Here is a 15,244-nt window from a genome sequence, read left to right as displayed (position 1 = left end):
CTAAAATAGTTCAATTAAAATATGAAAACGCTTTACTATAGGAGGTACTCATTGCGTTCATATTCTGGGTTCATCTGCTTATCTGCACATATGGTTTCTTAATAAAGTGTGTAAGTTACTGTGTACATACATTAAGCCACGTTAAAGTGCCTTTTAAGCGTTTTAAAAGCTTTTTTCACGTTAAGCATTTTAGAATGTCCTGTGGAAAACCAACTTGTTAACGTTGGCCGGCAGAAGTGCGATCATGGTTTTCCTGATGCTAAACCCAGCTTTGGAGAATATCCTTTCTGAAGGTGTACATCCACACTTTAGATTTTTTTATCCCAGACATTGTTAAAGATTTAAATCCTTGCCGCCAAGACGCTCCTCTGTCGGTCACGGATTGAAAGTGAAACTTAAATCTGTCACGGGGTGTTTGGATTTATTCACGCACGTTAAAAAATATTTATTAAAAGCTTCTTTCTTTGCACATTTTTATATACAGCATTATCATAATAGGCTGAATGTTAACGTATTGACAGAAAACCGGTAGTTCTATGTGAAATCAGACATCGAGCGCCCTCATACAGCCAAAGTAGCATGATCCTCCTTTCATAACACCTCTGCGAAGATTCGACCTTGAGATCGGTAGTCGAATCAGGCTCCTCCTATCGAAGCATCAAATCTTCGACTATTCGGGGTCACCCCTAGTTTTGTGGCAAGCTTTATTGCATGTGCTTGAGAGTGAGGCATATATTCCGCCCCCCAGTGGCCTATATGAGTCATTGAGTCTGTAAAAAAAAAATCAATAAACTGAAAAATTCAAACCAAAGTTTTTTTTTTAAGGTAATATGAAATGTAATCTTGTTCAAAACGAATTTCATAAAATTGGTATAGAAAAAAATAAAATAATATAGGAACCAGAACTTCAGTTTCATTGTCCAACCCGTTTGTGTGTGTGTACGTACGTACATGCATATGTACACACACACATACACAGAATGTAGCCCAGTGATTAAGTTAATGAAATTAACATATATTTTAGAAAAATAGTTTTTGGAATGTCTATTTAATTATTTACTTATCTGCCGCAATTATGAACTGCTTTAAATTGACTTCATTTGTATATTTATTAGCCTATTAACTATCAGTCGACCATAGAACAGGTTTAAACTGGTATGAACGATCAGATGCGTCTAATATTGTATGGATCTCTGAAATCAAGTTTAGTTCATGGAGCAGATGGAACAGTACGTTCTTGCCCATACTGCCCATCGCACTGGGCTCCAGCCCTCCCTCAGGGACATCATTCTCTTTTGCATTGATCATTACATAGTCTTCTCAGTCAAATCAAGCATGTCGCCTGAAGCCTGAAGCCATCCAGGAGAAACTGCCCTGAGCGGTGAACAGCAGCACAGGGACTACTACTACTACTTGCTGCTTATGCAGTTTGCTTCTTGCCCAGACACTTACTGACCCTATGTCATATTCATTAGCAGGAAAATCACATTTCAGCAAAGTTTCAAACTTGAGGAAGGTGAAGCATGCATTATTGTGCGTTTAAAACAAAATTACACCTTTTAAAGTGTTTTAGCTAGAAGACAGGATTGCTGTAAATGCCTAACAAGGTCTGTAAAAAGTGCACATCAACAGAGAAAGCACAAATGGGATGCAAACTTCCCCTGAATGACAATCCAAGGTCTCATCACTGCAAACATTAATATAAGAGCATCTTCCCACATAAAACAAGGAAGAAACGACAGCACATCATTAAGCCAAGTACCCCATTCATGACCCGATTTCTTGATGTCATCATGAGAGTTTAGCAAGTTAAATAAGCTAAAAATTGGATTACAAGTGAGAACGCTTTAGGTGCGTACGACAGAGAAATATGAATTCATAAATATTAATGCTTTTCAAGTGATTTTTCAAAAACTGAACCCCATATAAAAAAAGAAAATGTTGGGAGATGGCATTAAAAAAAGCACAAAGATGAGTGAGTGGCACATGCAGACTATAAGGATGTGGAGATGCATTTTAAAAAGTGGCCTGACATTTACAGTAAATGTTATTTGGACATAAAATTGACACAAACAGATGTATTAAACATCTACAACTATGTTAAGAGGCACAGCGCTGCCTAAATGTTATTTATTGATCTATGATTGATTTAAACAGTACCAAAAAATTAAAACCACTGAATTAAATTTAGAAAACTTTGCTACGTAATTAAATTAAGACTTTCCTGGAAAACAAGATTTTGTTTCAACAGTCAGCACCATCAGTCAGCGTTTCTTTGACAAAGTCCCTATTTTAACACTGGAAATGGAAATATCTGTACATTATTTTTCTTATTTAGTCATTTAGTGTCAAATCAAACAAATTTCTGAAACTTTGTTTTCAAACATTAAAAAAAAAAATGGGTAAAATTCAACAATTTGTAAATGGAGCTACACTGAAAACCCCAAATATATATGTCTGGGGCTGAACCATATAGGGCCTTAAAAATGAAGATACCAAAAGAGAAGTTTTAGAATCATCATCAAAAAATTCTATTGAGAGACTTCTTGAGAGTCATGCATGCAAACTTTAACCCATTTTTTAACTGTCACTATTTGCATACAATTCAACAAGGATTGCTAAAGTCATCAGATTTGATTAAAATACCTACCAATATCTGTGCAAAAATAAAACATAATTCAACAAATGGATTAAGTAAACTTCCATTTAAAAAATATAATAGATTGCACACAAATTAATGAAATGAAATTGTAGATTACTGGATTTTGCTGATACAATAATGTGTTTAAAGAAAAGCAATAACCAGATTTCTGCACCGCTAATCTATATATTTCATGTGTTAGGCGTAAGTAGACTGCGTATGGCCATTTGGCCGGAAGCTAGAATTTTATAACGTGTTAAATATGAACATTTTTCTTTCACAAACGCAACGCTTCACTTCAGAAGGCCTTTATAAACCCCCGGAGCCATGTGGAGCACTTTTATGATGGATAGATTTTTTTGGACTTCAAAACAGAAACAGCCATTCACTGCCATTATAAAGCTTGGAAGAGCCAGGATATTTTTTTTGGACTCCGATTGTATTCGTCTGAAAGAAGAATGTCATATACACCTAGGATGACTTGAGGGTGAGTAAATCATGGGCTAATTTTCATTTTTGGGTGAACTATCCCTTTAAGCATAATTTTCAAGTACTTTTTACACCTCTGCATTTAATATATTTAAGACATTTTGTGATCTTAAATTTGATAAAACTGAATGTAGGACATTTTAAAACTTTTTAAGGACACCCGGGACCCTGTTATAGGATTATAATTACTATAATATAAACATTAATGTCAGATATCATGATGTATGCGATTTACATCCTTTATGGTCATATGAGGAGAGATCGAACAAAACTCACCTTAACGGTTTGGTCCAGGGATGCAGTGGCAACACGGGCTTGTGGTCCCATCAGGCCACAGTGGATGTCGGTGATGGGGAGGGAGTGGCGGGAAAGAATGTGACGAGGTTCTGGTGTGCGGGACGAATCCAGCTGAACAACACTGAAACACAACACACCATCTTTTATTAACTCTCCATTAGGAAGTCTTTATTATAAATGACATGCTCAGGACAACAAGAATTAATTATGAGTGTCATCAATCCTATCACATTATGTGTGTGATGAGTTAATTAAATTGATGAATGTGAAATATTAAAATATAATATACTGGGTGCAAGTGTAATAATAAGATTGACATTCAAACATCAATGACCTCGTGGTGTGTGGTGTGACCTTGCAAGTACTAGTTTATAACCAGTGTTGAGAAGGTTACTTCGGAAATGTAATAGGTTACAGATTACCCTACAAGTTTCCCTATTTAACATGTAATAAGTAGGGTAACTATTTCAATTACATTAATAAAGTAATGTAACTGATTACATTGCATCAGTTTAAATTACTTTTTTATTTTTACATTTAATCACTTTTTGATAACTTTAGCAGCTCTGGGGTCGTTCTGAGGTTAAATACAGATTTAAAATCATAACATGAAATAATATTAGATCTGACATGGTTACCATTCAAGGAGGAAAAACATTAGCTATACATTTTCTGTATATATGGAATGCATTTTTATCACTCGCCATGGTGGCAACTCTCAGACAGGTTGTAGCCTAAAGTTTTCAGTGGCAATGTGGATTGATGTCACTGGCAGATGTGGTGCCAAACAAGAGAACCAATCAAAAGCATCAGAAAAGCATCGCTTTACTAAACGGCCTTTAAATGGCAGGAGGCATCGTGCACATCAAAAACAGGCAAAGCAACAAATTCATATTATTCAACATATCCCAGATTTTTAAAGAAAATATTCAAATATAACCACCTTTGTAATCGTTAACTTTCATGAGTAACTAATTTAATTACACATTTTTTCTCAATAACTGTAACGGATTACAGTAACAATTTTTTTATTAAATTAAATAATGCCATTGCATGTTACTAGTTACTCCCCAACACTGATCGCAAGTAAGCTGCTGCAGGGTTTGACGCTAACTTTTCTAAGAAGTAGCATTGAAAAATAAAAAAATTTAGGAGCACAATGAGATCTTTAGGGGCGCAATGGAAATTTACTTAAAAATGTGTTTTTCCGTAATAAAGGGATACGAAGAGACATTTATAAGCAAAATTATTTAATACATTTGAATGCAATGTAAAACAGTATTTAAAGGTTCACCCAAAAATGACTATTCTGTAATTTGTTACTTTCCCTCATGTCTTCCAAATCCGTAAGACCTTAATTCATCTTCAGAACACAAATGAAGATCTTTTTGATGAAATCTGCAAGCTTTCTGTCCCTCCGTTGACAGTTACGCAACTACCACTTTGGTGCTTCAAAAAGTTCATAAAGAGATCGTAAAACTAATCCATATGAATTGAGCGATTTAGTCCACATTTTCAGAAGAGACTTGATCTCTTTATATGATGAACAGATTTAATTTAGGCTTTTATTCACATAAACATTCATCAACTCACATCAGTTATGGTAAATGCAAGCTCAAGCATGTTCGCTTAACATGCGAGAACCAATGAGGTTTTGGCACTTTTGAGCTTCTGCAAGAGGTTTGTTCTCGCGTGTCAAGCAGGTTCGGTTGAGCTTTTGTTTATGTTCGCTGATCAATGTTTATATGCGAATAAAAGCCTAAATTCAATCTGATTATCATATAAAGCCAGCGATTGTGTCTCTTTAGAAAATTTGGATTAAACTGCTCAATTCATATGGATTAGTTTTGCAATCTCTTTATGAACTTTTTTAAAGCATCAAGTGTCAGTTGTGTAGGCTGTCAATGTTGGGATAGAAATCTCTCAGATTTCATCAAAACTATCTTCATTTGTATTCTGAAGAAGAGTGAAAGTCTTACAGGTTTGGAATGACATGAGGGAGAGAATTAATAATAAAAGACAGAATTTTCATTTTTGGGTGAACTATCCCTTTAATAAATATATAATTAGTTTTACTTCCAAATGTATAAAAAGTATGAACACCTCAATAAAGTATAAAGTGCTAAAAACTAAAAAAAATGCCCGCTTGCTTCTGCCCTTTGCAGTACTTGCGGTACATTAAGTTGTCCTCGAAAATGAGTTTTTGTGGACTTCCTCCTCCATATCTTCCTCAGTGTCGACTGTTTTGGTCGTAACTTCAGTTTCTGCACTTGGTCTTTTGAAATAATGACTACTATGTTGCGTATCTAGCTCGCTGCGTGTTAACTTGAGTTTTTTTCTTTTTCTTTTTTAAATGGTGTCTAGGGCCCTGTGGACCTCCTCCTGAAGTGGTTTGAGCGATTCCCAAATGCATTTCGGAGGGCATTTACACCTGGGCTTTTCACGATCGGATCTGAGAAAGCGCATGAAGTGGCCAGGTGTAAACAGCCTAGAATGCGCGTTTGTGTGAATTACCTAATTATTATTAGTATTATTTCAACGGACAACATTTGTTCAGCGCAGAGACAGCGTCGTTGTTTAATTTTTCTTTTTTAAATGTATTCGCACACATGCACCTAAATACATTTTGCAGTTCGCACACATCTATTTTTAGTTGCGAATGCGAGTGAAATACTGAGCAAGATATCCACACATATGGATCTGGTTATGTGATGCAAATGTCAAAATGTATTAGTTTACAAATGAGGCCATAACATGGTATTGTGCAAGGAACTGCATAAGAATAAGTCTTTATTAATTGATAATTTGCCCCTTTAATCATAATTTTCTGTGAAAAGGAATACAAGTTGTTGCGGTTTTACAACCTCAAATGTTCATTTCAGCTGGAAACTGCTGTGATTTGTATGTTTTGAGTTTTGCAAAACGTTTTTTCCAATGAGCCTGTGTTGATCTTTTTTTCAAATTGAGATTTTTGTTTCTTGTTTTCTTCTCAGTATTGATAGATATTTTTTTTAACTGTCTAATACTCCATTATGCAGGAAGAGTTTGCTTTCTTAACTGATACCATTTACTTAACTTCACTTTTGCTTTGCAAAAATAAGGCAAACATTTATTTCAGTAAACTGAACTTGTTAGAATGTAAAGTCATTAGCTTGAAAATGATTGATTGAATGAGAGAGATGGAGAGAAGAGAAGGAGATCCAGATGGAAACAAGGACAGATAAAGTGAGATGAGACAGAATTGAACCCCATTCTGTCAGCACCACTACATGACGCAGCACCGCTGGGTAAGCTCAGGGGCCGACCTGTCTTAAACAACATCTGTGATACACATCTGTGTTTTTATATGAGAGAGTGTGGTTAATTTATAATCTGAACTGAATGAGTTTCATATTCATGAGTGAGGGTCAATGCCTTCTATCCACAGCTCACTTACGCAGTTTTCATGCGAGTTTTCATAAAAGGCTAAAGCCCAAAGTATACTTTCAGAAGTTTTTGTCATCAAGAGGGCCTGAGGACATCTGCGCACACCCTCCTCAAGCAGAAATTGTTGTGCCCGGTGCGCGTACAACAGTGCATGTGCGAGTGACTTGAGTGTGAGTGACAGTCCACTAGGCCGAACGTGTCTTTCCACTCTCACAGAAAAAAAAACTTTGAAAAACTCTCACTCTCAATTGTGCGCGAGACGGAGCGGAACACGGAAAATTCTCAACTCACTAATCTTCCAAGGAGGTCACAGGATGACTTAAAATTATTTTATTATATTAAAAATAACATCTAACGTAATTTAACTAAATAAATAAACTTTTAGAATATAGGTTAATATATATCAACATCCCCAGTTTCTTAAAAAAAATAAATAAAAAAAAGCTCACCCTTAATCCAGGTCTCTATAAAATACTGTTTTACCAGAAAATTATATATATATATATATATATATATATATATATATATATATATATATGCATGCCACCATTAAAGGCCATTATAACATCATAACGGACATTATGACATCATAAAGAACTTTGAGATGGTAAAGAACAATGATTTTTATGTTTGTTAGAAATACTTTATTTTTTTGAAAATGTGAAACAAGCTAGTAATTAGATCTATAATGTAACATTTTTGTTAAAAACAGACTTCAAAAAGACTCTGACGAATGCCTTTATTATGATCTCACTACATCAGATCAGTTACTGAATCAACTCTCTGACTTTCTAAACTGAAATTTTTCCATAAAAACGTGTATATTGTGATATTTTGTACAAGTGTATGAAAAATGTAAGATTTTACATCTGTTGTGACTTTGGGTCGACATAAAAACTTGTAAAAACTAAAAAAAGAAGAATGTGCGCAAACCACTGCAATCACTCTGAGGTCTCTCGCTCTGTCCTGCATCTGCCGGTGAGCCTGTGTCCCCCTCACACTTTAGATTCCCCTCGTTCTTCACAGCGCTTCATTCTTCATGCTGCGCTGTGCTTGCCGATGTTCGCTCAGCAGCAAGGTCACAGTCAACACAAACAACACGGTTCAACTTACAGGAGAACCCTGAGTGCGGAACAGGGGTGACGTTTACGGACAAACACAATTAAGCGGCTGCCTTAATGAATCAATAAGAGCCTAGTGTGTTGCTAAGGATAAACATGAATGCATCAGGCAAACAACAAAACGTGATCCCAGTAAAGTCATGTAGTTCCAGGAGGAGCATGCGCCAGCTGAACAACTGCCATTGAGTGGGAGAAGCTTTTTCCAGGTAATAGGGTTAATGATATTGTCTAATAATATCACAATAAAGAAAAAAAAAACATGTGCCAAGTTCTTATAAATAATAATTATAATATTAATAAGCGCTTTACATAGAAGGGGGGAATCTCCTCAACCACCTATTCGTGTTTGTTTCCTATTCTGAAAAACTTTCATATAATTCTCAAGAAAGTGTTTAATGTTATGTCATGTTTACTGTTAAATGTAATATATATATATATATATATATATATATATATATACAGTGGGGAGAACAAGTATTTGATACACTGCCGATTTTGCAGGTTTTCCCACTTACAAAGCATGTAGAAGTCTGTCATTTTTATCATAGGTACTCTTCAACTGTGAGTGACGGAATCTAAAACAAAAATCCAGAAGTAATTAATTTGCATTTTATTGCATGACATAAGTATTTGATACATCAGAAAAGCAGAACTTAATATTTGGTACAGAAACCTTTGTTTCAGAGATCATATATGTTTCCTGTAGTTCTTGACCAGGTTTGCACACACTGCAGCAGGGATTTTGGCCCACTCCTCTATACAGACCTTCTCCAGATCCTTCAGGTTTCGGGGCTGTCGCTGGGCAATACGGACTTTCAGCTCCTCCAAAGATTTTCTATTGGGTTCAGGTCTGGAGACTGGCTAGGCCACTCCAGGACCTTGAGATGCTTCTTACGGAGCCACTCCTTAGTTGCCCTGGCTGTGTGTTTCGGGTCGTTGTCATGCTGGAAGACCCAGCCTCGACCCATCTTTAACGCTCTTACTGAGGGAAGGAGGTTTTTGGCCAAGATCTCGCGATACATGGCCCCATCCATCCTCCCCTCAATACGGTGCAGTCGTCCTGTCCCCTTTGCAGAAAAGCATCCCCAAAGAATGATGTTTCCACCTCCATGCTTCACAGTTGGGATGGTGTTCTTGGGGTTGTACTCATCCTTCTTCTTCCTCCAAACACGGCGAGTGGAGTTTAGACCAAAAAGCTCTATTTTTGTCTCATCAGACCACATGACCTTCTCCCATTCCTCCTCTGGATCATCCAGATGGTCATTGGCAAACTTCAGACGGACCTGGACATGCGCTGGCTTGAGCAGGGGGACCTTGTGTGCGCTGCAGGATTTTAATCCATGACGGCGTAGTGTGTTACTAATGGTTTTCTTTGAGACTGTGGTCCCAGCTCTCTTCAGGTCATTGACCAGGTCCTACCGTGTAGTTCTGGGCTGATCCCTCACCTTCCTCATGATCATTGATCCCCCACGAGGTGAGATCTTGCATGGTGCCCCAGACCGATGGAGATTGACCGTCATCTTGAACTTCTTCCATTTTCTAATAATTGCGCCAACAGTTGTTGCCTTCTCACCAAGCTGCTTGCCTATTGTCCTGTAGCCCATCCCAGCCTTGTGCAGGTCTACAATTTTATCCCTGATGTCCTTACACAGCTCTCTGGTCTTGGCCATTGTGGAGAGGTTGGAGTGTGTTTGATTGAGTGTGTGGACAGGTGTCTTTTATACAGGTAATGAGTTCAAACAGGTGCAGTTAATACAGGTAATGAGTGGAGAACAGGAGGGCTTCTTAAAGAAAAACTAACAGGTCTGTGAGAGTCGGAATTCTTACTGGTTGGTAGGTGATCAAATACTTATGTCACGCAATAAAATGCAAATTAATTTAATTAAAAATCATACAATGTGATTTTCTGTATTTTTGTTTTAGATTCCGTCTCTCACAGTTGAAGAGTACCTATAATAAAAAAATACAGACTTCTACATGCTTTGTAAGTAGGAAAACCTGTAAAATCGGCAGTGTATAAAATACTTGTTCTCCCAACTATACATACATATACATATATATATATATATATGTTAGGGGTGTAACGATACACATCTTCGTATTGAACCGTTCGGTACGAGGCTTTCGGTTCGGTACGCAATATGCATTACAAATCGAACGATACGTTGGACCATTTTTCCTGCCGACCAAAATTTAGATAGCAGTCGCGCTGGCGCGAACACAACAACGCAGCACACCATCAAATGGCTAACTCAATCATGCGCTAATCATTTGTGCTTCTGCTTCAATGACCGTTTATCAGTTTGGACCAATGTCAGTGCAGCGCGAGCCGATCTTGATCAAGCGACACTGTTACTACACAGAGATACAGTAAAGAAAGCATTTGAATTCGCCACAGAAATAATAACATCGCTGCGAAATCTAGTGAAAAGCATTCAAATTTCTCTGTTATTACCCATAGATCTCTATTAGATCAAACAGGAGAAACATTGTGCCATGATTAAGTCCACAAATCAGTAACATTCACGATGGATTTAATGTAGTAGGCTAAACACTAACTGTCACCATGGAAGTTTGGCAGGAATAGTAAAATGCTTTCAAGTACATCACATATATTTTCTAGCACTTCAAAACTCAAATATGATCATATATTTAAATGTTATTTTTAATGTGATGACCAAAACATTATTTTGTTCATCCTTCAAAGATTACCCCCATTTATAAAACTAAAAGTTTCTAGATGTAGGGAAAAAACACACTTATTTAAAAATAAAAAAGACATTAATTTCCACTCTCAAATATACATTTTTTTAATCGTTTTGCTTTTGAATTATTTCGCCATTATGAATAAAATTGCTGCCCTCAAATGTTAACCTGGAGCCTTGCAAACTTAAAATAAAACTAAAATAAAATAAACCTTTGTTTAGAACTAGGCTACTACAATAATACATTTCATTTTTTATAAGGAGCAGTTTTTGTTTTATATGCTGGTAAGAAGACACCCCAGAAGATGGGTCAAGTAGTATAGCTCCATCATTGTAAAAAAAAAAAAAATCATACTTTATGATGTTAGTTTTAATAAAAAAAAAATTAAAAAAGGGAATTTCTCTGCCATTTCTTTCCTTTTGCTGTATCGAAAACGTACCGTACCGTGTCACCACTGTATCGTATTGAACCGAACCGTGAATTTTGTGAACCGTTACACCCCTAATATATATATATATATATAAATGTTTTTTAGGGGTTTTAATATTTCTTTGTCATCTGCTATTTATATTTTTTATTTAAATGAATGAAAACTGTAATAAGTTTAAGTATTAGTTTTAGTGGTAACACTTTACAATAAGGTCTCAATTGTTGACATCAGTGAATAGCTACATTATTCTCACAGCATTTATTAACCTTTCATAATGTTAGTTAACAAAAATGTTCATGTTAGATCACAGTGCATTAACTAATGTTAACAAATAGAACTTTTAATCTTAAAAAGGTATAAATGCTGAGATTTACTTTAAGATTAATAAACGCTGTAGAAGTATTGTTCATTGTTAGCTCATGTTAACTAATGTAATTACCCAATGTTAACTATAGTTAAACCTTATTTACCGTTTACATTACCGTTTAGTTAACAATAACATCATTGAATAGCATTTTACATCCTAAACTAACCTTGCCGTGTCATAAAAGTGTCAAATTATCTGATTAAAAGACATGAGTCATGACTTTGAATAATAAAAGATTATGCCAAACTACTTAAATTCTTGAAAAGAAAATCTTATTAATTCTCTTTATGACATGAGGACAGCTGTATCACCCTTCATTTTTGAGTTGATACCCCTTTAAAATAAGTGAACTGCAATACAGACAGAACATGCTCATCATAGAACAGGTATATTCAGGTCACTGTGCATATGAATTGCTTTTTTGTACTGCATGTTGAAATAAATTTGTATTTAGTCATCATAGGCACGTTCAAAAACGTTCTATGCATTTGTGGCCCCTAAAATGCCATCTAGATAGGCAGCTCAAACAGAGCGCAGTGAACTCACACTTCTGGACCAGCAGCATGTGAGGGTCAGGGAATGTTGATTATAGTGATGGCTTAGAGGTTATTCTGTCGGGTGATGGAAATACAGAATAATAGATGCGCGTCATCTCCTTTCAAAACTCAGAGAGAGACGCTGAATTATTCATCCTGGTTTGATGGCTGTGCGGTTCTCTCTTGCCGCCTTCTTTCATATATTGCAGCCCTTGGGCCTGGTTTACCTTAGCTAATGCCGTCAAACAAACATGATGTGCTCTGGACCTTCATTTAGGATTCCTGAGTGTCTGTCATTGCGAGAAATCACTTGTCTTCTCCAACATTCAGTTCAAAATCTGCAGTTATGTCAGAAAAATACAGCAAGAAGCCTAAAACTGCAAGTCTTCAAAGTAATATCACAAGTTTGTGCATTCCTCATAAATGATAATGCTCAGAGAGCTTTGAATGAGGTGAATGACTTTGCTTATCAGTCTCAACTCTTCAGCTTCAAAAGTATGTTTTTTTCTTTTCAGATCAATAACAATAGCAGCACAGTATAATACAGATGGACAGATCGGCGGAACACAGACAGCTTGGAAGTTGAATTGCCACAACATCTGAAAGAAGTGAGAATAAACACCTGAGGCTACAGGAAGGAGAGCTGCGGGTTTTAGCTGCTTGAAAGTCGTTTTTCATACGTTTTATATCATTACTGTGGTTGAGATTTTCTTAAAGCAATTTTGAAACAAAGTGGAGATGTAAGGTTGTTTATCTAGATTTATTTCACCACCTGCACCTGTTGTAATTCATTGAAACCATGGTGCCATCTACTGGCCGTAACGTGGAAGCAATCCTGAGACAGCGAGGATATTTCTGGGTTTCATTTCAGAAAGCCTGACAAGAACATAATTAAAAGGTCATAAAAAAGCAAAAACAAAAACAAAAAAAAAGCTTATTTTTGGGACATTAGGATTTCTGTTTTATTATTTTTTTTGCATTGCAAAATATTTTTTTCTTTTTGTAAGAGGAATTTGTTGTACTGTCTTTAAGTGATGTTATTAATATTTATAACGTGGAAATGTAAATTATTAATATGTAAAAAATAATAATAATCTGTCTCTGGACAGGATTTATTGTGTCTGATTTTCATCACTGTATTAAAGTCGAAAATTGTAAATAAAAAAACACAAGAGTCAAACATACAAACACATCACAACAATGATTATAAAGATTTTAGGTAAATTCTTTTTGAAATGTATTGACCAGCTCTTGACTTCACTAATTCATTTTAATTGCTGCTACTGCAGTATGACCATTTTTTAAAGTACAAATATTCACTTTTCTAAATGAATATGAGGTAATAAATTACAAAATAATTAGTTTTTGATTTGATAAATATTAAAGATGGAATATAGCATGTCACACTGCAGGACAGAATAACTTCCCAAATGTTTTTCATTTAAACAGTGACATTTAAAGTATGGTGTGACCAGAAGCCATTAAAATAAACAGGTCTAAAATACAGCCTAACTGATATCATTAATCTAGAGGGAAATAGTAAGTGTGAACAACTAGCCAAAGCACTCATTATCTGATTAATGGTAGAGTGTGGGAAGATATGGCTCATGCACTAACAGTGTTATCCCCACTTTTAAACAGACTAACCTGACCAGAATTACATTCTCAAATTCAAACATAATCTCACAAACACACACGTTGGGTTTTCATGTTTTATGGGACATTCCATAGACAATGATTTTTATACTGTAGAAACCTTATCCCCTAACCCTACCCCTAAACACAACCCTCACAGAAAACTTACTGTATTTTTACATTTTCAAAAAAAACTTGTTGTATGATTTATAAGCTAATAAATCTCCTAATGGGGGCCAAACAATTTCCCAAGAAGGACAAGGATTTTAGATATTCCCATCTTTGTGGGGACATTTTGTCACACACACACACACACACACACACACACACACCCACCAATTATAAGTTTAGTTCAATCAATTACCAAGCAATGCTTAATTTTGTTCAGTCTGTGGTGTAAAAAGGTCGCATTAGCAACTAAAGGAAAAGTATAGTCAGGTCAAAGTGTCTAAATAATTTTTGGTCCCAATTATAAATTTTAGTGGTAGTCCACTGTATGAAAACTTTTTGGGAATAATATGTCACAGTTCACTTTATTTTGCTATCCTTAATAAATATCCTAAATTAACTATAGTGTCCTGCACCCACTAGTAAAAAAAAATATGACAAAATTATATCTGTCTAAATAATTTTTGGTTTGAGTGTGAGTGTGTGTGTGTGTGTGTGTGTGTGTGTGTGTGTGTGTGTGTGTGTGTGTGTGTGTGTGTGTGTGTGTGTGTGTGTGTGTGTGTGTGTGTGTGTGTGTGTGTGTGTGTGTGTGTGTGTGTGTGTGTGTGTGTGTGTGTGTGTGTGTGTGTGTGTTTGTTTGTTTGTGTGTGTGTGTGTGTGTGTGTGTGTGTGTGTGTATATATATATATAAAAAATACTGTGCAAATATATAAGTACTGTGCAAAAGTCTTAGGCATGTTTGTATTTTCACCCCAAAAAAATGGTTTTAAGCCAGTTATTATATATTTTGCTGCAGTGTCAGTAGGAAATATCAGCTTAAATTTCCAAACTTTCCTTTTGCCATTAATTGTATCATCGAGTCTGCCTGTGATAACATGAAGAAACAGAAAAAACTGAGACAAACTAAATCCAGAATAACTGCTGCAACGTCTCCAAGATACGTGAAGAAACCTTCCTGCAAAGCTACAGTAGTGTGAAATGTTTTAGGCACTTAAAGTGCTGTAAAGTGAGGATGCTTTCAAAAATAATGTCATAAACAGATTTTATTAATCAATTAACTTCTATTAACTAAATCAAATCAATATTTGGTGTGATCACCATTTGCATTTAAAAGTTTTTCCAGTTACACTTGCACATAGTTTTTCAGGTAGCTTTGCAGGAAGGTTTCTTCAAGCATTTCTTCTGGATTTAGTCGGTCTCAGTTTTTATCTGTTTCTTCGTGTAATCACAGACAGACACAATGATTTTTTTTACAATGGGTGATTCCCTGGAGGTTCCAGATTTAGCTGCTCCGTGTCAACTTTCTCGCTCATTGTGAGAACTAACCTATGGCACTCTCACAACAATACACGCGTCATAGTAGCCGGAATAACTTTTCTCTATTTACAGATATGATGAGACACGCATGGGCGAGTGACACATGTACGC

At 35.8% G+C, this 15,244-nt stretch overlaps 1 protein-coding gene across 1 annotated transcript in view; it reads right to left on the bottom strand.

The window, feature by feature from the left end:
- Positions 1-15,244, bottom strand: part of wdr18 (WD repeat domain 18) — a 92,138-nt gene that overhangs the window by 72,092 nt on the left and 4,802 nt on the right. Inside the window, exon 4 of the mRNA XM_082156772.1 lies at positions 3,407-3,548. Within this exon, the coding sequence (XP_082012898.1) occupies positions 3,407-3,548 (142 nt within the window). The remainder of the gene's footprint in view (positions 1-3,406; positions 3,549-15,244) is intronic.

Source organism: Leuciscus leuciscus (assembly GCF_965113295.1).
Source record: "Leuciscus leuciscus genome assembly, chromosome: 23".
Taxonomy (NCBI): Eukaryota; Metazoa; Chordata; class Actinopteri; order Cypriniformes; family Leuciscidae; genus Leuciscus; species Leuciscus leuciscus.
This window is presented reverse-complemented; position numbering and strand designations above follow the sequence as displayed.